The sequence below is a fragment of the Lagenorhynchus albirostris genome, chromosome 14, assembly GCF_949774975.1.
Source record: "Lagenorhynchus albirostris chromosome 14, mLagAlb1.1, whole genome shotgun sequence".
Taxonomy (NCBI): domain Eukaryota; kingdom Metazoa; phylum Chordata; class Mammalia; order Artiodactyla; family Delphinidae; genus Lagenorhynchus; species Lagenorhynchus albirostris.
In genome coordinates, this window is record NC_083108.1 from 60504072 (window position 1) to 60530340 (window position 26269).

The window sequence follows — 26269 nt, forward strand, 5'->3', positions numbered from 1 at the left end:
ATGCACCGGGGTTCGCAGCCCTGGCTGGAGTGGACCCAACTCCAGAGAGGGCCCGTGGGGCTTCTGACTTACAAGAGATACAGGGAATCTCTTTTCTCAACAGAAAAGCAATTTTAGGGTGAAAAGAGGCTCTAGAAGTGACCGTTCTGACCCTCGTTCTCAAAACAGATTGGCTTCATCCCTATATCACGACTTTCCTCACCTTCCACCATCCACCTTAGGGCTCTGGTTTGACCTCTCTCGACCCCCAATTCCATTTCTCAGAAAGAAGTATCTCTGCTCTTCAGGCCTCAGCCCAACAGTTCTCAAACTAGTTAGTTTCAGGACCCCTTTTACACTCAAAAATTACCAGGGAGTCCAAGGAGTTTTTGTTTATATGAGCTATAACCTATCAAACATTTATTGTATTAGAAATTAAAACTGAGAAATTTTTAACAGCTTTATTGGAGTATAATTGCTTTACAATGGTGTGTTACTTTCTGCTTTGTAACAAAGTGAATCAGTTATACATATACATATGTTCCCATATCTCTTCCCTCTTGCATCTCCCTCCCTCCCACCCTCCCTATCCCACCCCTCTAGGTGGTCACAAAGCACCAAGCTGATCTCCCTGTGCTATGCAGCTGCTTCCCACTAGCTATCTATTTTACGTTTGGTAGTGTATATATGCCACTCTCTCACTTTGTCACAGCTTACCCTTCCCCCTCCCCATATCTTCAAGTCCATTCTCTAGTAGGTCTGTGTCTTTATTCCCGTCTTACCGCTAGGTTCTTCATGACCTTTTTTTTTTCCTTAGATTCCATACATATGTGTTAGCATACGGTATTTGTTTTTCTCTTTCTGACTTACTTCATTCTGTATGACACTCTAGGTCCATCCATCTCACTACAAATAACTCAATTTTGTTTCTTTTTATGGCTGAGTAATATCCCATTGTATATATGTGCCGCATCTTCTTTATCCATTCATCCGATGATGGACACTTAGGTTGCTTCCATCTCCTGGCTATTGTAAATAGAGCTGCAATGAACATTTTGGCACATGACTCTTTTTGAATTATGGTTTTCTCAGGGTATATGCCCAGTAGTGGGATTGCTGGGTCGTATGGTAGTTCTATTTGTATAAAACTGAGAAATTTTGATTGAATCATTCAAATTAAAATTGTTTAAAATAATATTAAATATGTTAATATGTGTAACGTTTTTATAGAAACTCAAAAAAAAAAATAGTGAAAGGGGTGGTATTGTTTTACATTTTTGCAAAATCCCCCTCTCTCTCTGTCTCTGCCCCCTTTCTACCACTACCAGCATCAAATGTATGGTCTTACCCAAGCTGAAAAACAAAACAAAACAAAACTTCCTACTTAAACTATCTCCTCCTTCTCTGGAGTCAAACTTCTTGAAAAATTTCCCACTCCCTCTACTGCCCCTACTTTTTATTATTTTAATTATCAAAGTAATATACAGTGCATTCTCATTTCAAAACAAATCCAAGCAATATAGATAAACCACCATCCACAATCCCAATCTCTTCCCCAGAGGTAATGACCACTGTTACTCTAAAAAATACCCTGAACCCATTCTGTAAACTGAATATTACACTGAACTTTTTTTTTTTTTTTTTGCGGTACACGGGCCTCTCACTGTTGTGGCCTCTCCCATTGCGGAGCTCCGGACGCTCAGGCTCAGCAGCCATGGCTCACGGGCCTAGCTGCTCCGCGGCATGTGGGATCTTCCTGGACCGGAGCACAAACCCGTGTCCCCTGCATCGGCAGGCGGACTCTCAACGACTGCGCCACCAGGGAAGTCCCACACTGAACTTTTTATTTTCTCATGATTTTCCCTCTCCAAACAGACCAAAAAAAAAAAAAAAAAATCTGAGAGTTCTGTTTAGATTCCAATTCTTTTGGTGATCCAAGTTATGGATCAAAGAGGAGATAACATGAAGTGACATTCCTATACAAAGCAAGTGCTAAACAAAATGTTAAAACCATGTTGATTTTATGGCAACAAAACATAGTAAGAATAATGAGATTTACGACTATGTCTTGTATGTAAAATCCTTACATTTCATTACCTAAATGCAGATGAATGCTGATTATATTTGTATCATTCTGATGTAGATAATAGTGTCTTTAGAGTTTATAAAACTTTTTCACCTATATAATCACTTTAAAATTTTACAACCCATGAGATTAACAGAGATTATCTTTAACATTTTATAAGTAAGAAAGCCAAAGTTCTGAGACAAAAAACTACTTGTTCAAAATTACATAGCTAGAAAGATGCACACCAGAAACCACAGACAGAACTTGTATTTTTGGACTCAAATCAAATCCCAATCCTTTATATCATATTGAACAATACATCAAAAATTGTCACAATATAAAAATATTAAGTTCTTGATCATTTTTACAGCTAATTTGGAAGAAATTACTTCTACTTCTCAAGTTGAACAGAAAACATAAAATGCGTTGAATAACTTCTGAATGCAAAAAAGAATAAATTATTTTTGCTTCTTTATTATATAATATAATCCCTTAGGAATCTTACATCTTACTTAAAATAACAATTAAAATTTAATAAAACCTACATCAACATGTAAATGTATTATAAAATTAGAAAAATAACTTCTTAAATCCTTAATTAGGCATTGCCATTAACAAAAGACCTAAGACTCCTAATTAAGGATGACGCAACAGCTCCAGAAAAGACCACCACACATACATAATTCATCAATGCTGCCCTCATATTTCAGTGTCACCACTGAAATTTCTGCAAGGGACACATGGAGTCGCATTAAATTTCACAATCAGAATTTTAAATTATTTAAATTATTAGAAAATAATAAACCTACTTATACAAATGACAAATCATTTAATTCATCAATAATCTTGCTGAAACACTTTCCAAGTCCCTATTTTTTCCTACTCCCAGGCAACTCCATAGGAGTCCAACACATTTAAAAGATTTATTATGACACACTACATTGGATTATTTAAAAATGGAATGTAAACTACTTCTTATTAAGGGCTCTGAATCTTAGTTAACTCCATTTCATAAACAACAACATAGGAAATTTTTTAAACTATGACTAAGCTGATCTTTATAACACACCTTGACATTTTAAAACTATGGACGAGGTAACTGATTTTTCTTCACATTTTACTCTTCCTAAATATAAAAGATATATACTTTCTCTCAGTACATCCTCATCAGAAAACCAAAAACCCATAGTGAGATATTTCAGAACTCAAGTTAGTCTAAATAGAACTTCAAAGCTGCATTACTGAGAAATATTTGAGGATTTCTCTTACCTCTGTTTCTGTACAATGTGAATATTCCAATTTACCTGTAATGAAAATACAAAAAGTTACTTTCAGAGGATTTTGGTTTTTTTATCATTGACAAAAAATATCTGAGCTATTCTGACTATGGCTTCATTATATCTATGAAAATTTATACAAAATAAAGGTGTTAGAATGACCAAATTTCTGGAAGGTCCTGCTTAAGGATTTAAGTTTAAAAATACCCATAAAAGAATAATAAAGAAAAAGATGGGAAGAACATGCTTAACTGTAATAAGATATAAAACATACACACATATTTAATACATATATAAATTAATGAAAGTAAAATAAAAATATATTTTCTTGCTTTCTTTTTAAAATAACTTAAAATACTTTAAAGGCCTTTAAAAAGTACCATTTAAAATACTTTTAAATACCTTAAAAAAATCTTTAAAAGACTCTTGGGCTCTTCCCTAAATATATTTCCAGTTTAAAGTTACACTGATTGTTTCAATTAACGCAGAAATGTTTCAAACTCCTATTTAATATACGATGGTTATTTTTCTTTAATACATGAATAGACACAACCATATAATTAATTTAGTAATTCTTCCAGTAGAGGATCATCTATAGAATAACCAGACTGAACAATATTTGGCTGCACCAACGTTAACACTTTCTCGTCATCACTGAGACATAATACCAAAGAACATGTACAGTTACATATTTCTGTCAATTCGGGTGATTAAAACATACTTTCAAAATAAAAAGACTGCTATTTTTATTTTATTTATTTATTTTTTTTCCCTGTACGCGGGCCTCTCACTGTTGTGGCCTCTCCCGCTGCAGAGCACAGGCTCTGGATGGGCAGGCTCAGCGGCCATGGTTCACGGGCCCAGCCGCTCCACGGCATGTGGGATCTTCCGGGACCAGGGCACGAACCTGTGTCCCCTGCATCAGCAGGCGGACTCTCAACCACTGCGCCACCAGGGAAGCCCAAGACTGCTATTTTTAAAGGAGAATCACTTATTAAGTAGCTTTAACAAAAAGAATACATAATTTCTCCAGTCTACATTTCTTAAATTTCATTGTCCTAAGTTCAAATACATATTTATCTCTACCTCTTTCCCTCCAACCAAAACTATCTTTCCTCCTAGCTAACTCCTTCTCCCAACAACTAATGGGTTGCTCCATTTTTTTTAATGATTAATGAGAATTTATATACCTTAGAGTCTATGATGATACCACCAAAAAAAAACATAAATAATGTTTTTATATGCCTCCTAACTCTTAAGATGAAAAATAAAGTTGAAACCCACATTTCTGTTGACCTAATGATACTAATGTGAAATACTGGCTGAAATTGAGACCAGAAAATAAGGAAACTTGGGTTCTGTGAATTAAAAATGATATATAATCAATAAATAATTTTAAATTATATGAAGACACAGATAAAATGGGTTTAATATATATGTGTATATACTAGAGTTTGATAAATATATAACTGTTATATATTTAGTGTTATATAAAATTATATATTATAGTTACATTTTTCATGTTATATATTATCTTTTATTTATTTATATATGACTGCTCAGAACATTAGTGCTTTTGGTAGATTAATTATACTTCACGCCTATAGAAATGGTAATTAATTTAACATAGGAAAGTACTGTGGACAGGAATAGCTCACAGAAGGGCACAGAATACCTCTCAGCAAATATTTACTGAGTGTCTACTCTGTAAAGGAGGAAGAGGGAGGGAGAAATACAGTATTAAGACAAGTCATAACAGAGAGTAACCTCTTTGAGGGTACATGGATACACATCTTCGGTATGATACATTCTCAGGGTAAAGAGAATTACAAAGAAAAACAATTTTATGTAGTAGGTTTGTTGTTGGTAATAGCGTTGGTGAAAAATTCTGAAACTATTTTGTATGTACTGTATCACTGAGCAAACTAGTAAATACAGTGATATTGTTGGGAATCAGCAACAGAGGGAAAAGAATATACACCTAACACGTGGGAAGCAGAGAAGAGCCCTGCAGTGGCGAACTGGACCAAGAGGTATTATACAACTTCAGAAAACCATCTATTTCCTAGCTCTGCCCTCCAAAAGAGGGAGAAGCAAGAGCACCCCAGTTTGCAAGAGCATTCCTAGCCCATTCCCACTCAAAGGAACCAGGACTCTGGGAAATTGGCAGAAATCAGGGTTGGGACAGGTAAATTATTAGATAAGCTTCATTACTTTGCACTAGAAAGTAATGAAGTGCTCAAAGAATGACAGAGGTACAAAGTCCTGTAAGATTTTTTCAGTGACCTCTACTATAAAACTGAAAATGCTTTCCTGTAAGAGTACCAGAATTTTTGTGAGAACACACACTGCTTTCCGTTATTCAATCTGAACTGGTAAGTCACACAAATATGAAAAGGTGGTTAGGGACTTCCCTGGTGGTGTAGTAGTTAAGAATCAGCCTGCCAATGCAGGGGACACAGGTTCGAACCCTGGTCTGGGAAGATCCCACATGCCGGGGAGCAACTAAGCCCGCGAGCCACAAATACTGAAGCCTGCGTGCCTAGAGCCTATGCTCCGCAACAAGAGAAGCCACCGCAATGAGAAACCCGCGCACCGCAACGAAGAGTAGCCCCCGCTCAACCCAACTATTGAAAGCCCGTGTGCAGCAGCAAAGACCCAACACAGCCAAAAATAAATTAAATAAATAAATAAATAAGAAAAGGTGGTTAAGTATGAAGTGCCTGACCACCTGCACTACTCTGCCATCCAAATCCCTGCTCAGACTCTGACCCAGGAATCAGAAAATCCCAATTACATGACAGCAGAGCTTCAAGGAATCCTGGAAATGATCTTTCCCAATCCACTCATCCATAAATGGGTAATCTGAGCCTGAGGAGCCAAACATGCACAAAATGACAGAGCGTAGTGAAGCCTCCAAGGCTCCGACCCCCGCAAAAGTATCAGTGTGCTTTTGTTACCCTGCTCCTCCATTCCCACTTGCAGGGCCCAGCATCCCAGCTACCTACCACTGCTGACATTGTTTCTGGGGAAAGGCACCCCCGATTTAACAGTTGGAAACTTCCAGTACAGCACCTAGGATTTTCATGTGACACCTTTGAGCCTTTCTTCAAAGGCTGGCCACCTCTGTTTACAGAACCAGACCTAAGGAATCTCTCTAAAACCTACAATCTTATGACTTCACTTTCAACAATCCCATGACTTCACTTTCAACAATCCCAGTAACCTAAGCTGATGGTAGGCCTAAGCAAGGTTTGAGATTATTAAATGCAGTAAATTAGTTCTTTCAATTAAAGTAACAACTTTACTGATTTATTGATTCTATTAATTTTTATTAGGTTAAATTTAATTAGAAGGCTAGATTAACTATGTGATGATACAAAATAAAATCAAATATCTGAAATAGTACTTAAACATTAAGTTTCAAAATATTTTAACATTATCAAAGTACTTACACACTAGGAAGAGGGATGATTTGCATAGCAAGCCAAAAATTCAGTTCAGTATTTCTCAAAAGGAAAGAGCATCTTAACAATGCTGCAAGAAACAAGGCTGGGGTTTAGACCCTTCTTTTTAACTAATTCTGAAATATTTGATGCTCTTAAGATTTACTAGACAAGTTCCCTCATGTCCCAGTAAACAGAAAAACTAATGTCTTCCTATAAATTAACATAGAATGGCTTTAAAAAACCACATTAGTCCTAGTATGAAATGTCTGTCATAAAGAACTCATCACCTAAGAAACACTGTCATCTTTAGCAGACATTTTAAATCTCAAATATTGATAATCAGATAATCCCACTCAGCAGGCCTGCTCAATAAGGTACCAGAGGGAACACATCCCACCCAGTAGGCCACTCAGAGCCCTGCTGTTCACACAGCACTTTCTGAAACGGCCTCACCTCAATGGAATCACAAATTTTGATGAACCACACAACTATCTCGTGGAAATTAAGGCACAGTTTCAAAAAAATTCACAGATGTTCACAGAGGTGAATAACAGTTTTAAATTAAGGTAGTACTCCAGTCTTCGGGGTAGAAACCTCAGCATATGGCTGAATTATCACACAGTCACATATCAATATGATTCAAATTAGCTGAATACACAAAAGGCAAACTATGCCTGCCAAAAAGACACAGAATCCCGGTAACTTTTAGGATGAATAAATGGCTCTGAGAATTACTCTACAATTTTTTTCCTCTGTGACCAAATTCTGGGCAGTATCTAGGTCTATCTGTTCTTTTTCATGGTGAAGCAAAGCAGTATCAATAGGTACACCTGCCTTCTCGCCAGCTCACTCCTATCCCCCTCGTTCCTTCAATAAATATTTACTGAATTCCTACTAAATACTACTGGTAACACTGATGATAAAGCAGCAAACAAGTCAGGCATGGTGCTTGCCCCATAGGGCTTACATGTTAGTGAACAGAGACCAAAGAAGGCAATCAAATAAAATAATTACAACTGGTTATCAATGCCATTAAGGACAGAAAAGGGAGAGAAAGAAAACAGCAGGAAAGACTCCTTGAGAAGATGACATTTAAATAGAGATCTTGAAGTGGGGTAGCAACTCACTGCAGGGTTGGGGAAGCCGCTGCTCTGTCTGGAACGAGGTAGCAGCTGTGGGAGGGCCCTGGAAGCTTCTGCAAGGACAGGCGGGGGCAGATCACATGGGCCTTGAAAGACAGTACAGGGAGTTTCAATCTGAGGTGAAGTACAATGGGAAGCTCATGGAAGATGCTAGGAAGAGCGTGAGCTGGTGCGAGATAGGTTTCCAGGTCAGTCATGCCATATGAAGAAAGCAGCAGAGAGGATCCAAGTGAAAGCCTGCGGTCAGTGAGGAGGCCACTGTCACTGTCTTGGGGAGCAACGGGGCTGCCAGCCTGGTGGTGGCAGCATCCAGGAAGAAAAGCAGCGGATGCAAGGTATGAATCAGGAGCAGAACGCACAGAACCTGCTGATGGGCTAATCACGGGTGGAGTAGGGGAAGAAGGAAAGAAGGATGCCCTGACCATGCTCCATTTTTCCAAGGAAAGTATTCTCAACGACTTGATCAAAACTGATCAACAACAGCACTAGTTTAAGAACTCAAATATTTTATAAGAGAGAAGTAGTAGGCTTTTTGGACAGTTTTTATATTAATACTAGAAAAAAAAAGAGAATAGTTTTGAACAGTTAACAGGCTAAAATTTAGCAATAAAATAATTCCTGCAGCCTAACCAAGCCTGGATTTCTGAAACACCATGGCCACTGAGGGCTTAGAATCCATGATCAGCATATACTTTAGTTTGCTGGGGGGGGGGGGTTTGTTTGTTTGTTTGTTTTTAGGCCGCGCCATGCAGCATGTGGGATATTAGTTTCCCGACCAGGGATCGAACCATGCTCCCTACACTGGGAGCACAGAGCCTTAACCACTGGACCGCCAGGGAAGTCCCTAGTTTGCTGTTTCTGTATCAAAAGTAAGGACAGGGAAACTCTGTAATCAGCTTATACCCAGCTCCCCCATAAAATCATTTTTTCCAAGTTACATTTTTAATGAGGAAAAAAAAGCTATACATTTGACACAAGAAACAGCTACATAGAGGATACTTTTATTTTGACTGTTAAATTATAAAATAATTATCCTCTATGTCAAACAAATTCACTAGTTATATAAATGCTCAAAGATTAACAGGAACTTAGAATGTAGAAATGGGAGAAAACTAGTATACTCTCTGACCAGCTAAAGAGTTTCATTAAGTTTCTCTTCTTGTCCTGGCTGTCAGGAAGAATGAAATAAAATTTAACCTTCCACCACCATAATGTCCCTGTGCTAATATATTTCTTCACAACTGCTGATGTTGAAGCAGTTGAGTATCTAAGTAAGCTTTCTCTTGGTTGCCTTGGTAAGACCATCTGGTACAATAAGTATCAAGAAAAAGCCTTTAGATTTTGACAGGCCTAGGTTCAAATCATCCTTCCATCACTTAATAATTGTGTGATGCGACTTTAAAATAAGATACTTCCCAGAGTTTTAAGCTTTCTCATCTACAAAAAAAAGTGGGATAATTCCAACCTCATGAGGCCAATACGAAAATTAAATGAAATAAAAAATGTTTTGAAGCGCTCTGCATAATGCCTACAGTAGGGGCTCAGCAACTGGTGGGCTTATCATCACAACCCTGTGGAAAGAAGGGTGATGTGGACACATGAAAATAAAGTCCTAAGTAAAACCGGCAGCATGAATTAACAGAAAGATCTTAGTATTCTTCAAAACTCTTGTGATAAAATGTTCTATAGAGAAACTGAATACAAATTTTTATGTTTACCAGATTACAACCATGTAAAAGAGGTATAGACTTTGAAATACAAAAAGTAGCTAAGTCATATGATGGATTGTTGTAAAATTCAGCTCATTTTTATACCTGCTCACTAAGATCTTTAAAAGCCACTACCTTTTACTCTACACCTCTCTCCAGAGCTTCCTAACACACACACTCTCCTCTCCTCATGTGATGGTATCTGGGTGGGGGCGGCGGGGGCGGGGGGGAGACAACATCAGCAGAGGCTCAGGCCAGGGTAGTGGGAAGGGGGGTTTCATCAGTTATTACTCAAAAGTGAAATAAGAAAGTCTGGAATGGCCATATCTATCATCAACCCATAAAGAGACTACATAAGCCAAATAATGACACCCCCGCCCCCAAAGATGTCCACATCCTCATCCTCAGACTCTGTGAATACATTACTTTAACGGCAAAGTGATTTGCAGCTGTGGTTAGGGGTCTTGAGGTGGGGAAGAGTACCCTGGATTATCCAGGTGGGACCAATGCGATCACAAGGGGCCTTACAAGAGATCCAGAGAAGGAGCGGTGGTGATGGAAGCAGAGGCTGGAGTGACATGATTGCAGGAAGGGGGACACAAAGCCAAGGAATGTGGAAAGCCTCTCTAGAGGCTGGAAAAGGCAAGGAACAGATTTTCCCCTGGAGGCTCCTGAAGGAATACAGCCCTGCCAACAGCTCAATTTTAGCCCATAGGACCCATTTTCAGACTTCTGACTGACAAAACTGTAGGATAATAATTTTGTATTGTTTTAAGCCACAAAATTATTGGTGATTTGTTACAGAAAACAAATATACAGACCATTAAAAAGTCAAAGCAATATGACGCCCTCTCACCATCCCAAACATGACCTTCAGGCCACCCTGTATACTGGCTAATCCCATAGAGAATGACCCACAGGGCACAGGACAACAGAGCACAGTGGTTAAGAGCAAGGACTCCGGGCCAGACTTTGGGGGTTTGAATCCCAGGTGGGCTGTTGGCTGTACTTAAGGCCTCTACACTTCACATCCCATTTGTAAGGTGGAGGTTAATAACAGTACCTATCACAGGGTTGTTGTGAGGAGCAAAAGTAATAATCAAAGTAAACTGCTTAGCCTGTCACCTGTCACACGATAAGTACTTGATAAAACATTAGCTCTATTACCACTTAAGTCTTTGAAGCATTCTCTCCAGGGAGAAAATAAGTCAAAAAGACTTTCCTCTCCCAAACCCAAAAAGCTGTGGTCCACAGACCGCTTGACCCCTCAGATATGGAGGTATAATTGACAGACCCACACCCATGCCCTGGCCTGTAAGGAGGAAGCCCGCCATGCCGTCTGTCCACCTTGAGTCCCCTGCACCTGTACGTGCTGCATCAGCCACAGGAGAAGACATGGGGCTCACGGCCCTCACCCCACTCTCCTCTGTCCTCCCCTCACCATCTTCTCTCCTCCCTGTCCCGTCCAGGGCATGTAGTGCTCATCGTCCACTGCCTGTGCACAGGCAGAGAGTCTTATCTTACCTCTCAAGTTCTCCTTCCAAAACTGACAGTACTAAGAATGATTCCGGTTATTATAATTTTTCATCTCCCTACCCTGAATAACTCTGGTTGAAAGCTTCATTCAGATGGACTGACAATTATTTTCACAAGGCCCCAATCTTAAAGGAAATGCTATGATCAATGGAACTATTCTGAACACCTCTGCCAGAAACATATTAAAGACAAAAGGCATCCATCCAAAATTTCCTAGACATTTCTAGATATCCATGTCATTCAAACCACCCCCACAATGCTCTTTTAAATTCTAAGAAAATAAATTATTGTTAATGAAATATTAATACTTCAAATTAATCCACACTTGCTTTATATGGATCAAACATATTCTACCTGCTGGTGTGAAGCCCAGACCTGAGAAGCACTGCTGTAAAACCTTCATTTTTACAGCTGGGGAAGCTCAAGCTCTGAAGAATAAAATGACTCAGGGAAGGTCAAAGAACTGGGACCAGTCACCCAGCCCAGTAAGGGAGAGACTACGAAGCAACGAGTGCCCAGAAGTGAAGCACGGGTTGGCACTAGGGGGCAAAGTTCAAGAATAAGTGGCATGGACATATATACACTACCAAACATAAAATAGATAGCTAGTGGGAAGCAGCCACATAGCACAGGGAGATCAGCTCCGCACTTTGTAACCACCTAGAGGGGTGGGATAGGGAGGGTGGGAGGGAGGGAGACGCAAGAGGGAGGAGATATGGGGACATATGTATATGTATAACTGATTCACTTTGTTATAAAGCAGAAACTGACACACCATTGTAAAGCAATTATACTCTAATAAATATGTTAAAAAATAAATAAAATAAAATAAAGAATACTAACAACAAATTTTGCTAAGTACCAGGACTTCCCTGGTGGTCCAGCAGTTAAGACTCCATGCTCCCAATGCAGGGGGCCTGGGTTTGATCCCTGGTCAGGGAACTAGATCACACATACTGCAACTAAGACCTGGCGCAGCCAAATAAATAAATAATTTTTTTTTAAATTTGCTAAGTATCACTTTGGTTTACTCATCCCCTGCTCACAACTAATAAATGTGGGCAGAGAAAAAAAATATGATGTGTTTATGTGAGCTTTATAAGTCCCTTTAATAAGACAAAGGAAACCCCTGAATAATCAGTGTGAACAATACACTTAATCACATTTTGTAGGATTTGGAGCATAATCTTACCATTTTAAGGAAGTATAGAACTTAAAGCCATTATATGTTTCCTTGTATAATCAGCATTGCTCTTACAGATGACTGATTTTTTTTTTTCCTGGCCACGCTGTATGGCTTGTGGGATCTTAGTTCCCGGACCAGGGATTGAACCCGGGCCCTAGGCAGTGAGAGCGAGGAGTCCTAACCACTGGACCGCCAGGGAATTCCCTTCAGATAACTGATTTTGATCCTGACCCTGGTGAGGAACATAACCTTTCATCTGAGTACCACTTATGGACGAAGCATTCATTCATCTCTTCACTCATGGACAACATGTCTATGTGACAGGTTCTCCCCAGAATTTGACTCTCCTTCCTTGAGATCATCTGACCCCATTGGCAGACTCTGCCCCAAGCCAGGCTCTAGAACCTTCAGCGTCAAGTCACCTTTGCCATAAACCTCAAGTTTAACCCAATTCTGAAATGTGGGGGCTTCTGCTTTAACTTTGAGACTCAGACAGTACTTTGCATCCTAGATCCTGTAACTAAATCCTTTATCTCAAAAAAAAAAAAAGGGAAGCAAGCCGTGGCTTGGCTTATTATTGCCAGTTGCCTTCCTAGGGACTACCTAGCCCTTGGACCTAATATCCCCAGCACAGACCACTTGCTGGCCCTTATCTGCAGCCCCTGCCTCCCTTCTGATTCTGCTTGCTCATCCGACGAACCCAGCTGACTGCCTTACAGAGCTAACACCCCTGATTTCTGCCCCTCCTCCACCACCAAACCCTCCCAACCTATTCCATGGCACTAGAGTAATCAAATATAACTGAGCCTGTTCTGAAATGAAAGTCCTAGTAATACATTTTGTTAATTATTAGGTTATTTTTTTCTATTTGGCAACCTTAATTAACTAAACTTTATATCATCTCATAGAATAAACATCATTAAATGTCAAGTATTTTCTACTGAAAAATAATTACTTCAGTTTCAGCATAACTTTTTTCAACAAAACTCAAATACTATCTTTGTTTCATGTAATTTGGCAACACTCAAAGCTTGTATAGCAAAGAGGTTTCCCCTCCTGTGCAGATTCTAGTCGAACAGTAGTGGCTGTCTAGGATGCCACTTTCAGAAGAGTTCTGAGGGCAGCTATGGGGTGGGAGGAGCCCGTGACCATTTAGTAATGTTTCCATGGCACAGAGGGATGGGCAGTGCAGAGGCCACATTTCTAACACTCCTGTGTTGGATGCGATGATGGAAGTTGTGGTCCTTTTCATGTACAGTGTGGATTTGGGTTAAAAAAATTTCCCTAGTGATATTAATCCAAACATTAGTTGCCTGAATTTCATGAGACCTCAAAAATACACTGAGATCACAGCACTTTATCACTTTTCTTCAAGAACAAGTAGAACTTGGAGGGGAATTCCCCAAGCCAAATCATAAAAAGAAGATGACTAGGGAGTGTCAATCCCAAATGTTCTCATATTTCCTATCAATTGAAAAAAATCTGGCTGTCATGCATTTCATACCCTGTGTATTCTCCTAAGAATCTCCTCTCCACTGTGGCCTCTGATCATGTACGAGACCATCCTAGCCAAGAGGAACCCTGCCAGAGAGGTATCTCAGGTACTTCTTCTATCCCCAGACTGAAGCTCCTTTAGATACAGCACCATAACTGCCATCTATATCCATTTGCCCGAATATGTTACTTATCCTCTATCAAGATTGGGTATACCTGATTTAAACTATAAAAACTACCTAGGCACACATTTTTAGCTATTTAACCTTTAGTATATATATATATAGTGTGTGTGTGTGTGTGTGTGTATATATATATATATATATGTATTATACCTATGAGTAAAATATAGGGTTGGCCAAAAAGTTCGTTCAGGTTTTTAACCAACCCAATACTAAGTTCTTTAAATGCAAATGGAATCAAAATGACTATTAACTGCCAAAGGAGGTCAGAGTTAGGGATCAAGTATCATTAGAAATTTTTTTTACAAATTTTAATCATTTAATCATTCCCCACCAATAAAATTTAATTTTATACACATCAGAAAAAAGAGTAACCAAATGTTTCATCTAAGCTATGTCTTATCTTACAGTTCTCAAATGAAATTGGTTTCAACAGTTTAGGGGAAAAAGTTATATTTACATTCATTTTATTATTAATGTAAGTAAGCCCCCCAAAACTCCCAAGGATTTAAAGAGGCTAAATTAAATTATGAGTAAGTGAATATCAAACAAGTTAGAAAGTGATAAAGTAAAAGAAAGTTAAATTCAAGAATACTATATGATTTTTTAAATTTAAAACTAGTATAAGTGGTGGTCAAACACTAACTTTCCCTCACATTTTTTTTAACATCTTTATTGCAGTATAATTGCTTTACAATGGTGTGTTAGTTTCTGCTTTATAACAAAGTGAATCAGCTATACATATATCCCCATACCTCCTCCCTCTTGTGTCTTCCTCCCACCCTCTCTATCCCACCCCTCTAGGTGGTCACAAAGCACTGAGCTGATCTCCCTGTGCTATGCGGTTGCTTCCCACTAGCTATCTATTTTACGTTTGGTAGTATATATAAGTCCATGCCACTCTCTCACTTCGTCCCAGCTTACTCTTCCCCCTCTCTGTGTCCTCAAGTCCATTCTCTACGTCTGTGCCTTTATTCCTGTCCTGCCCCTAGGTTCTTCATAACCTTTTTTATTTTTTTAAGATTCCATATATACGTGTTAGCATACGGTATTTGTTTTTCTCTTTCTGCCTTTCTTCACTCTGTATGAGAGACTCTAGGTCCATCCACCTCATTACAAATAATTCAATTACGTTTCTTTTTATGGCTGAGTAATATTCCATTGTATATATGTGCCACATCTTCTTTATCCATTCATCTGTCAATGGACACTTAGGTTGCTTCCATGTCCTGGCTACTGTAAACAGAGCTGCAATGAACATTATGGTAAATGACTCTTTTTGAATTATGGTTTTCTCAGGGCATATGCCCAGTAATGGAATTGCTGGGTCATATGGTAGTTCTATTTTCAGTTTTTTAAGGAACCTCTATACTCTTCTCCATAGTGGCTGTATCAATTTACATTCCCACCAACAGCGCAAGAAGGTTCCCTTTTTTCCACACCCTCTCCAGCATTTATTGTTTGTAGATTTTTTGATGATGGCCATTCTGACTGGTGTGAGGTGATACCTCATTGTAGTTTGATTTGCATTTCTCTAATGATTAGTGATGTAGAGCATCCTTTTATGTGTTTGTTGGCAATCTGTATATCTTCTTTGGAGAAATGTCTACTTAGGTCTTCTGCCCATTTTTGGATTGAGTTGTTTGTTTTTTTGATATTCAGCTGCATGAGCTGCTGGAAAATTCTGGAGATTAATCCTTTGTCAGTTGCTTCATTTGCAAATATTTTCTCCCATTCTGAGGGTTATCTTTTCGTCTTGTTTATGGTTTCCTTTGCTGTGCAAAAGCTTTGAAGTTTCATTAGGTCCCATTTGTTTATTTTTGTTTTTATTTCCATTTCTCTAGGAGGTGGGTCAAAAACGATCTTGCTGTGACTTATGTCATAGAGTGTTTTGCCTATGTTTTCCTCTAAGAGTTTGATAGTGTCTGGCCTTACATTTAGGTCTTTAATCCATTTTGAGTTTATTTTTGTGTACGCTGTTAGGGAGTGTTCTAATTTCATTCTTTTACATGTAGCAGTCCAGTTTTCCCAGCACCACTTATTGAAGAGGCTGTCTTTTCTCCATTGTATATTCTTGCCTCCTTTATCAAAAATAAGGTGACCATATATGCATGGGTTTATCTCTGGGCTTTCTATCCTGTTCCACTGATCTATATTTGTTTTTCTGCCAGTACCATACTGTCTTGATTACTGTAGCTTTGTAGTACAGTCTGAAGTCAGGGAGTCTGATTACTCCAGCTCCGTTTTTCTTTCTCAAGATTGTTTTGGCTATTCAGGGTCTTTTGTGTTTCCATACAAATTATGAAATTTTTTGTTCTAGTTCTGTGAAAAATCCCATTGGTAGTTTGATAGGGATTGCACTGAATCTGTAGATTGCTTTGGGTAGTAGAGTCATTTTCACAATGTTGATTCTTCCAATCCAAGAACATGGTATATCTATCCATCTGTTTGTATCATCTTTAATTTCTTTCATCAGTGTCTTACAGTTTTCTGCATACAGGTCTTTCGTCTCTTTAAGTAGGTTTATTCCTAGGTATTTTATTCTTTTTGTTGCAATGGTAAATGGAAGTGCTTTCTTAATTTCACTTTCAGATTTTTCATCATTAGTGTATAGGAATGTAAGAGATTTCTGTGCATTAATTTTGTATCCTGATACTTTACCGGATTCATTGATTAGCTCTAGTAGTTTTCTGGTAGCATCTTTAGGATTCTCTATGTATAGTATCATGTCATCTGCAAACAGTTACAGCTTTACTTCTTCTTTTCCAATTTGGATTCCTTTTCTTTCTTTTTTTTCTCTGATTGCTGTGGCTAATACTTCCAAAACTATGTTGAATAATAGTGGTGGGAGTGGGCAACCTTGTCTTTTTCCTGATCTTAGTGGAAATGGTTTCAGTTTTTCACCATTGAGAACAATGTTGGCTGTGGGTCTGTCATATATGGCCTTTATTATGTTGAGGTAAGTTCCCCCTATGCCTACTTTCTGGAGGGTTTTTATCATAAATGCATGTTGAATTTTGTCAAAAGCTTTTTCTGCATCTATTAAGATGATATGGTTTTTATCCTTCAGTGTGTTAATATAGTGTATCACGTTGATTTGCGTATACTGAAGAATCCTTGCATTCCTGGGATAAACCCCACTCGATCATGGCGTATGATCCTTTTAATGTGCTGTTGGATTCTGTTTGCTAGTATTTTGTTGAGGATTTTTGCATCTATATTCATCAGTGATATTGGCCTGTAATTTTCTGTTTTTGTAGTATCTTTGTCTGGTTTTGGTATCAGGGTGATGGTAGTCTCGTAGAATGAGTTTGGGAGTGTTCCTCCCTCTGCTATATTTTGGAAGAGTTTGAGAAGGATGGTGTTAGCTCTTCTCTAAATGTTTGATAGAATTCGCCTGTGAAGCCATCTGGTCCTGGGCTTTTGTTTGGAAGATTTTAATCACAGTCTCAATTTCAGTGCTTCTGATTGGTCTGTGTATATTTTTTTCTTCCTGGTTCAGTCTCAGAAGGTTGTGCTTTTCTAAGAATTTGTCCATTTCTTCCAGGTTGTCCATTTCATTGACATATAGGTGCTTGTAGTAATCTCTCATGATCCTTTGTATTTCTGCAATGTCAGTTGTTACTTTTACTTTTCTAATTCTACTGATTTGAGTCTTCTCCCTTTTTTTCTTGATGAGTCTGGCTAATGGTTTATCAATTTTGTTTATCTTCTCAAAGAGGGGTTCAGTATTGGTGTGATTCATAATATGCCGTAGCCCCCGAATTTTAGTAATGTGGCTGCAAGGACTATAGAGCCTGCGATGGGAGCTTCTACATGTGCTTTGGGTAATCAAATGTGGAGGCCATAGAGGAGTATTTTTACTACAAAGGTTATCATGCAGGTCAGTCATATAAAGACGTTGGATCAGAGTTGCATAGTGGTAAGGCTCAGTATTGAAATACGAGGAAATTCAGAGAGCCCGTGGTGTTTTGTATGTATACTAATGCCACTAGCAGTGGGAGTGATCCAACTAGTGTGTAGAATAAAAAAGTCCTGCAGTAAGGCGTTCTGTTTGGTTACCTCAGCAGGCGATGATAATAAGGGTAGGAACTAGTGTAGCTTCAAATATAATGTAAAATAGCATTAGTTCTGTGGTGGTAAATGTTATGATTAAAAATGTTTGTAATATGATTAGTATTGTCAAGTATAATTTTTTTCGGATTAGTGGTTCTTTGAGTAGGTGAGATTGACTGGCTATTAGTATTACGGGAAGGAGCCATATTGTTAGGACCAGTAATGGTGCGGATAGGGAGTCAGAGAAGAATACTAACGAGAAGTTAAAGCTACTGTCACTGAATTGGTTAAGAAGAAGTAGGCTTGGGCTTCCCAGGTGGCCCAGCGGTTGAAAATCTGCCTGCCAATGCAGGGGACACAGGTTCGAGCCCTGGTCCGGGAAGATCCCACATGCCACAGAGCAACTAAGCCCGTGCACCACAACTACTGAGCCTGCGCTCTAGAGCCTGTGAGCCACAACTACTGGAACCCATGTGCCACAAGTACTGAAGCCCGCGCGCCTATAGCCCATGCTCTGCAACAGAGAAGCCACCAAAATGAGAAGCCCGTGCACCACAACAAAGAGTAGCCCCTGCTCGCCACAACTAGAGAAAGCCCACGCGCAGCAACGAAGACCCAACACAGCCATAAATAAATAAATAAATAAATAAATAAAGTTTTAAAAAAAGAAGTGGGCTTGTGAAACTAATTAGTAGGCTACGGGTTGTGGAGTTAATTCAGATGATGTTGCTTTTTGATAATCAAGTTAGGGGTATTAGTATGACTGGAGGAATAATAAATTTCAGCATTGGAGGAGGTTGAGGTTTTGTACATAATCAGTGCCATAGGTATTTGATACTACTACTAGCAAGGCTAACCCGGGTGCTGCTTCGCAGGCTGTGAACACCAGCAAGATGACTGGTATTATGCTGGCTAAAGTGTGAATTTAGGATTGCTAGGGTCGCCAGGATGAATAGTGATAATATTATGCCTTCTAGACATAGCAGTGAGGATATTAGGTGAGACTAATATATTAGTAATCCTATGAGGCATATAGTAAACACTATAATAATATTTATATGTACTAAAGACACTTGGTAATTATGGGTCTAATCATAATCTAATGAGTCAAAACCACTTGTTTTGTTTTAAACTAAATACCATATTCAGCCCACTCCAGTCCCTTTTGAGTTCACTTGCAGGCCAGGCTAATTGCCAATAATTAAAAGTAAAGCCATGGTGAGTACTGTTTTTAGGTTGTTTGTTTGGGTTGCTCAAGGGAGGGGCAGTAGGAGAGCAATTTCTAGGTCAAAAAGGAGGAATGTGATCGCTACTAGGAAAAATTTTATGGAAAAACGTAGGCAGGCGGATCCTATAGGGTCAAATCCGCATTCGTAAGGGCTTGTTTTTTCTGCGTGTTTAGTTGAGGGAGTCAGAAGGCGATGAGTATGAGTAATGAGGCTAGTGTTGTATTTGTTAATAGGGTCAGTATTAAGTTTATTATTCTTTTTCAGGGTGTACCAAAACTAACTGATTGGAAGTCAGTTGCACTAATTAATACTAAAAGAATTATGAGCCTCATCAATAGATAGATACGAAAAGGAATAGTCATACAACATCTACAAAATGTCAGTATCAAGCAGTGGCTTCAAAGCTGAAGTGATGGTTGGACGTGAAGTGAAATTTTAATTGGCACAGGAAACAAACAATAAGGAAGGTAGATCCAATGATTACATGCAGTCCGTGGAATCCTGTGGCTATGAAGAAAGTTGACCTGTAGACCCCATCTGAGGTCGTAAATGGGGCTTTGTAATACTCTGAGGCTTGTAGGAGTGTAAAATAGATACCAAGAGTAATTGTAATAAAGAGGGCTTGAAGAATACGCTTACGATTTCCTCCCATAAGGCTATGGTGGGCCCAAGTAATAGACACGCCAGAGGCCAATAGCATGGAAGTGTTGAGGAGTGGTACCTCTAAGGGGTTTAGAGGGCAAATGCCTATTGGTGGCCAGCACCCGCCTAACTCAGGGGTAGGGGCGAGGCTTGAGTGATAGAAGGCTCAAAGAAGCTGGTAAAAAAAGGACTTCTGAGACAATAAATAAGATTATTCCATATCGAAGTCCCTTTTGGACAGTTGGTGTGTGGTGGTGCTTTCTCGAATAACATCTCATCATCACTGATGTATTGTTAGAGTGTTAGTTAGTAGGCCTAGTATTAGTAGAATTATTGAGTTGAAGTGGAATCATATGATTAGGCCTGACGTTATGAGAAGGGCTGAAAGGGCTCCTGTAAGGGGTCAAGGACTAGGATTTACTATGTGGTACACATGGATCTGATGGGTCATTATGTGTTGTCATGAAGATATAAGCTTACTAAGAGGGTAAATACATAGCAACGGCGAATTCGAGGATAGTGAGTAGGGTGAGAATAATGAATGTAATGAGAGCTGTGAATGTGCTGATGCTTATTAGCACTAAGGCTGCTTCTCCAATTAGATGTATTAATATTTGACCTGCTGTAATAATGGCCGTTAATCGCACAGCTAGTGCTACCGGTTGGATAAACAGGCTGATAGTTTCGATAATTACTAGCATGGGGATGAGAGGGGCGGGTGTGCCTTGTGGTAGGAAGTGAGCTAACGATGCTTTTGTTTTGTTGCGGAAACCTATAACCATGGTACCGGCTCATAGGGGAATGAATGCCTATTCCCACATTCACTGAGAGCAGCATGGTGGGTGTAAATGAGTGGGGCAGTAGTCCAAGAAGGTTGGTTGACCCAATAAATAGAATGAGTGACATTAGTATTAGTGATCAAGTCTGTCCTTTATGATTATGGATGCTTATTATTTGTTTTGATGTAAGTTGGATTAGTCATTGTTGAAGGGAAATTATGCGATTGTTAACTAGTCATTTTGATGTTGGAAATAAAATACCTGGGAACATAATAATTAAAATGACTATGGGGAGGCCCATTACTATCAGGGTTATGAAAGGGGCAAACAAATTTTTGTTCATTCTGTTTCTCAAGGGGTAGGTTGTTTTTGCACTTTAGTGAGTGTTGACTCTGGGTTGGGTAGTAGATATGCTTTGAGACTTTTAGTTGAAATATAATAAATAGTGTTAGAAATATAGATGAAATGGTAATAAATCATGTTGATATATCTCATTATGGCATACCATTAAGGAGAATCTTAGCTCTTGGTCTTTAACTTAAAAGGTTAACGCTAATCTAGCCTCTTAATGAGAATATAACATAGATGCGATCATTTTTCAAAGTATTTTAGAGGCACTAACTCAAGGACAATTGGCATGAAGCTGTGGTTTGATCCACAAATCTCTGAACACTGTCTGTAATAAAAGCCCCGTTGTGTTGATATTAGGGTTGTTTGATTTAGGCGTCCTGGGATTGCATCTGTTTTTAGGCCCAAGGAAGGTACGGCTCATGAGTGTAATACGTCTTCGGAGGAGATTAGTATTCGGATTGTTATTTCTATGGGCAATACTACTCGGTTATCTACTTCTAGCAGTCGTAGTTCCCCTGGTTTTAGGTCTGATGTTGGGATTATATAGGAGTCAAAATTTAGGTCTTTGTAGTCAGTATATTTATAGCTTCAGTATCATTGGTGACCTATAGTTTTTACAGTAAGAGACAGATTATTAATTTCATCTATTATGTAAAGGATTCAAAATGATGGTAGGGCAATTAAGATCAAGATAATGGCCAGTAAAATAATCCAGATAGTTTCTACTTCCTGTGCATCTATCGTGCTAGTATGTGCTAGCTTAGTTGTTAGTATTAGTGAAATAATATAAAGAACCAGGGAGCTAATTAAGAAGACAATTATTAGTGTGTGGTCATGAAAGTGTAGTAGCTCTTCCATGATGGGTGATGTTGCACCTTGAAAACCTAGTTGAAAGGGATATGCCATAGAGATATGCAAGATTTCCACCTGTGACTTAACTTTGACAAAGTTACATAAAATTTTACTAATATCTCGTTCATGGAGAAAGACACAGCGGTTATGGTGTTGGCTTGAAACTGATAAAAGCGGGTTCGACTCCTTCCTTTCCTGACTACTTTAGATTGAAGTAGGTTGGCTCTTCAAATGTATTATATGGTGGAGGACATCCATTTAGTCACTCTAAATTTGTAGTAGTGAGTTCTACTGTTAGTACTTCTCATTTGGATGAGAATGCTTCTCAGATAATGAAAATTATCAGGATGACTGCTGTTAATGAGATCAATGAGCCTATTGATGAGATAGTATTTCATGTTGTATAGGCATCTGGGTAGTCGGAGTATTGTCGAGGCGTACCAGATAGGCCTAAAAAATGTTATGGGAAGAAAGTTATGTTGACACCCACAAATATGATTACAAAGTGAACTTTTGCTCATGTTGAGTGTATATCCTGAGAATAGTGGAAATCAGTGCACAAATCCTCCTATGATAGCGAAAACAGCTCCCACTGAGAGCACATAAGGAAAGTGTGCGACTACATAGTAGATAACATGAAGGACAATGTCTAATGATCAATTAGCTAGGACAATGCCTGTTAGTCTGCTGACTGTGAAAAGGAAAACAAAACCCAGGGCTCACATCATGGCCGGGGACCACTTAATATTATATCCGTGGAGTGTTGCCAGTCAGCGAAACACTTTCACCCTTGTGGGAATGGTGATAATTATAGTGGCTTATGTAAAATATGCTCGTGTGTCAACGTCTATACCCACTGAGACTATGTGGTAGGCTCATACAATGAACCCTAAGAATCCAATTGATATTATAGCTCAGACTATACCCATGTATCCGGAAGGTTCTTTTCTTCCTGAGTAATAGGTTACAATGTGTGAAATCATCCCAAATCCAGGCAGGATTAAAATATATACTTCAGAGTGTCCAAAGAATCAAAATAGGTGTTGATATAAGATTGGTCTCCTCCTCCCGCAGGGTTGAAAAAGGATGTGTTCAGGTTTCGATCAGTTAGCAATATAGTGATTCCAGCTGCTAGTACAGGTAAGGAGAATAGAAGCAATACTGCTGTGATTAGTACTGATCATACGAATAATGGTGTTTGATACTGGGTTATAGCGGGCAGTTTTATATTGATGATAGTGGTGATAAAATTGATAGATCCGAGAATTGAGGATACACCAGCAAAGTATAGGGGAAAAATAGTAAGGTCAACTGAAGCTCCTGCATGTGCTAAGTTTCTGGCTAAGGATGGGTATACAGTTCAAACTGTACCCACACTGGCTTCAACTATTGATAATGCCAGTAGCAATAAGAAAGGAGGGAGTAGTCAGAAACTCGTATTATTTATATGGGGAAAAGCTATATCGGGTGTTCCAATTATTAGGGGCACTAGCCAATTTCCAAATCCACCAATCATAATGGGTATGACTATGAAGAAAATTATTACAAATGTGTGAGCTGTTACTACTACGTTGTAAATTTGGTCGTCTCCGAGCAGAGTTCCGGGCTGACCTAGTTCAGTATGAATTAATAAGCTTAGGCCAGTGCCTACTATTCTGGCTCAAGCACCAAAGAGTAAGTATAAAGTACCAATATCTTTGTGGTTGGTTGAGAATAATCAGCGGTTTATGAACATAGGTAAAATGGCCGAGTAGGAATTAGACTGTAGATCTAAAGACAGAGGTTAAGTCCTCTTTTTGCCATGTCCCGTGGTGAACTGATCATTTTGAATTGCAAATTCAAAGAAGCAGCTTCAATCCTGCCAGGGCTTCTCCGGGCCTTTTTTTTTTCTCACGGCGGGAGAAGTAGATTGAAGCCAGTTGACTAGCGTATTTAGCTGTTAACTAAAAATTCGTGGGAGATGTATCCCTCCAATCTAGTGAGAATTTAGCTTAATTAAAGTGTTTGATTTGCATTCAGTTGATGTAAGATATAGTCTTGCAATCCTTATTAGGCAGGAATTAAGTAAACTGTACTTGCTTAGGGCTCTGAAGGCCCTTGTTCTGATTTAACCTAAATTCCTATTCTAAGATTGACAGTATTGGTGTGAGAGGTAGAAGTATTGTAGATATTACGATTATGGTTGGTAAAAGGATTGTTTGTTTTGTAGAGTCAAATTGTCATTTTATCTTTAAGTTGTTTGTGGAAGGAAAGATGGTTAATGCTGTAGAGTATGTAAGTCGTATGTAGGAGTACAGGTTAAGTAGTGCTGTGGTGGCTATAAATGTAGGTAAGATAATATTATTGGTTTTTGCTATTTCTTGAATAATCATTCATTTAGGCATAAATCCTAATAGTGGCGGGAGTCCTCCTATTGAGAGAAGGGTGGTCATGGTGAGGGTTGTGATGACAGGTGTTTTGTTTCATGTGTGTAATAGTGATACTGTGGTGGTGGCTGAGCTGTGAATAAATAGTATGAACATAGTGAGGGTTATTATGATATAAATTACTAGGTTTAGGATGGTTATAGTTGGGTTATATAGTAAGATGGCTGTCATTCATCCTATGTGGGCAATTGATGAGTAAGCTATGATTTTTCGGAGTTGTGTTTGCTTTAATCCTCCTCAACCTCTGACTAGAATAGGAAGTATAGACAGAGACAATATTAGGTTTAGATTAATTGATGGTGAGATTTGATAGAGGATTGATAGGGGTGCAAGTTTTTGTCATGTCAATAGAATTAGACCTGCTGTTAATGGGATGCCTTGTGTTACTTCGGGCACTCAAACGTGAAAAGGGGACGATCCTAGTTTTATGGCTAGGGCTACTGTTATTACTGTTGATGCTGTTGGATTGAATAATTTTGTGATAGTCCACTGGCCGGACTATCACAGTTAATGATGACTGCCATTATAAGTAGTGTGGATGTCGTGGCTTGTTTTAGAAAATATTTAGTGGAGGCTTCTATGGCTCATGGGTTAAAGTATTTTATTAAAATAGGGATGATGGCTATTATGTTTATTTCAAATCCAATAGTCAGTGGGAGCTGGTTATTATGATTATAGTTCCTAAAATGACAGTTAATAGGATAATGACAGAGATGATGGGGTTTATTAGTACAGGAAGAATATAATCCAACATTTTCAGGGTATGGGTCCGATAGCTTGTTTAGCTGACCTTACTGTAGAATGTAGTGTAATATGGTAGCACAGAGAATTTTGAATTCTTAAGGGTAGGTTCAATTCCTATAATTCTAGAAACAAGAGGGCTTGAACTTCTATTATTTACTCTATCAAAGTAATTCTTTTGTCAGACATATTTATGTTTGTGGGGGGATGCTTGCCGTTATGAATGGTAGTGATACGTGTCATATGCATAGGGCTAGTGTTAGAGGCAGGAAGCTTTTTCAGAGTAGGTATATTAATTGGTCATATCGGAATCGAGGATAGGATGCTCGAATTCATAGGAAAGATACTGTTAGCAATAATGTTTTAACGGTGAAATTAATTGTGTATAGTTCTGGTGTATATGGGTTGTGGAATGCTCCTAGAAATAGGATTGTTGTGAACATGTTTATTATACTGATGTTGGCGTATTCTGCTAGGAAGAATATGGCAAAGGGGCCTGCTGCATATTCTACATTGAAGCTGGACACAAGTTCAGATTCTCCTTCTGTTAAATCAAAAGGGGCTCGGTTGGTTTCTGCAAGGATGGAAATAAATCATATTATGGCTAGTGATCATGATAGGAAGATTAGCCATAGTTGTTCCTGTGTTGTGGCTAGGGTTGATAGGGTAAAGGACCTGTTTATTAAGAGCACTGATAAGAGGATGATTACCAGTGTTACTTCGTATGAGACTGTGCTACTGCTCGTAGGGTCCCAATTAGTGCATACTTTGAGTTGGAGGCCCATCCAGATCATAGGATGGAGTATATGGCTAGACTTGATATTGCTAGCATGAATAACACTCCTAGATTTGTTGATGAGGGGGTACGGCATGCGTAGGGTGATTCATATTGTTAGGGCTAGAGTTAAGGCTAAGATGGGTGTGATGATAAATATGGAGGTGGAGGATGTGACTGGTTGTAGGGGTTCTTTAGTGAATAGTTTGATTGCATCAGCAATAGGTTGGAGTAGGCCGTGTGGTCCTACAATGTTTGGTCCTTTTCGGAGTTGTATGTAGCCTAGGATTTTTCGTTCTACTAATGTTAAGAATACTACGGCTAGGAGAATAGGAATAATGAGCATTAGGATGTTGATTGTAAACATCTTGTTAGAGAGAGGATTTGAACCACTGG

The 26269-nt window shown here is 38.8% G+C and overlaps 1 protein-coding gene and 1 pseudogene across 3 annotated transcripts in view; both read right to left on the reverse strand.

The window, feature by feature from the left end:
* SPIRE1 (spire type actin nucleation factor 1) overlaps positions 1-26269 on the reverse strand; it is a 208016-nt gene that overhangs the window by 161446 nt on the left and 20301 nt on the right. For all 3 annotated transcript variants that reach the window (XM_060170228.1, XM_060170226.1, XM_060170229.1), the window contains exon 2: positions 3317-3351. In XM_060170228.1, coding sequence (XP_060026211.1) covers positions 3317-3351 — 35 coding nt within the window. The remainder of the gene's footprint in view (positions 1-3316; positions 3352-26269) is intronic.
* LOC132532099 (ATP synthase subunit a-like) lies at positions 20400-21071 on the reverse strand (annotated as a pseudogene).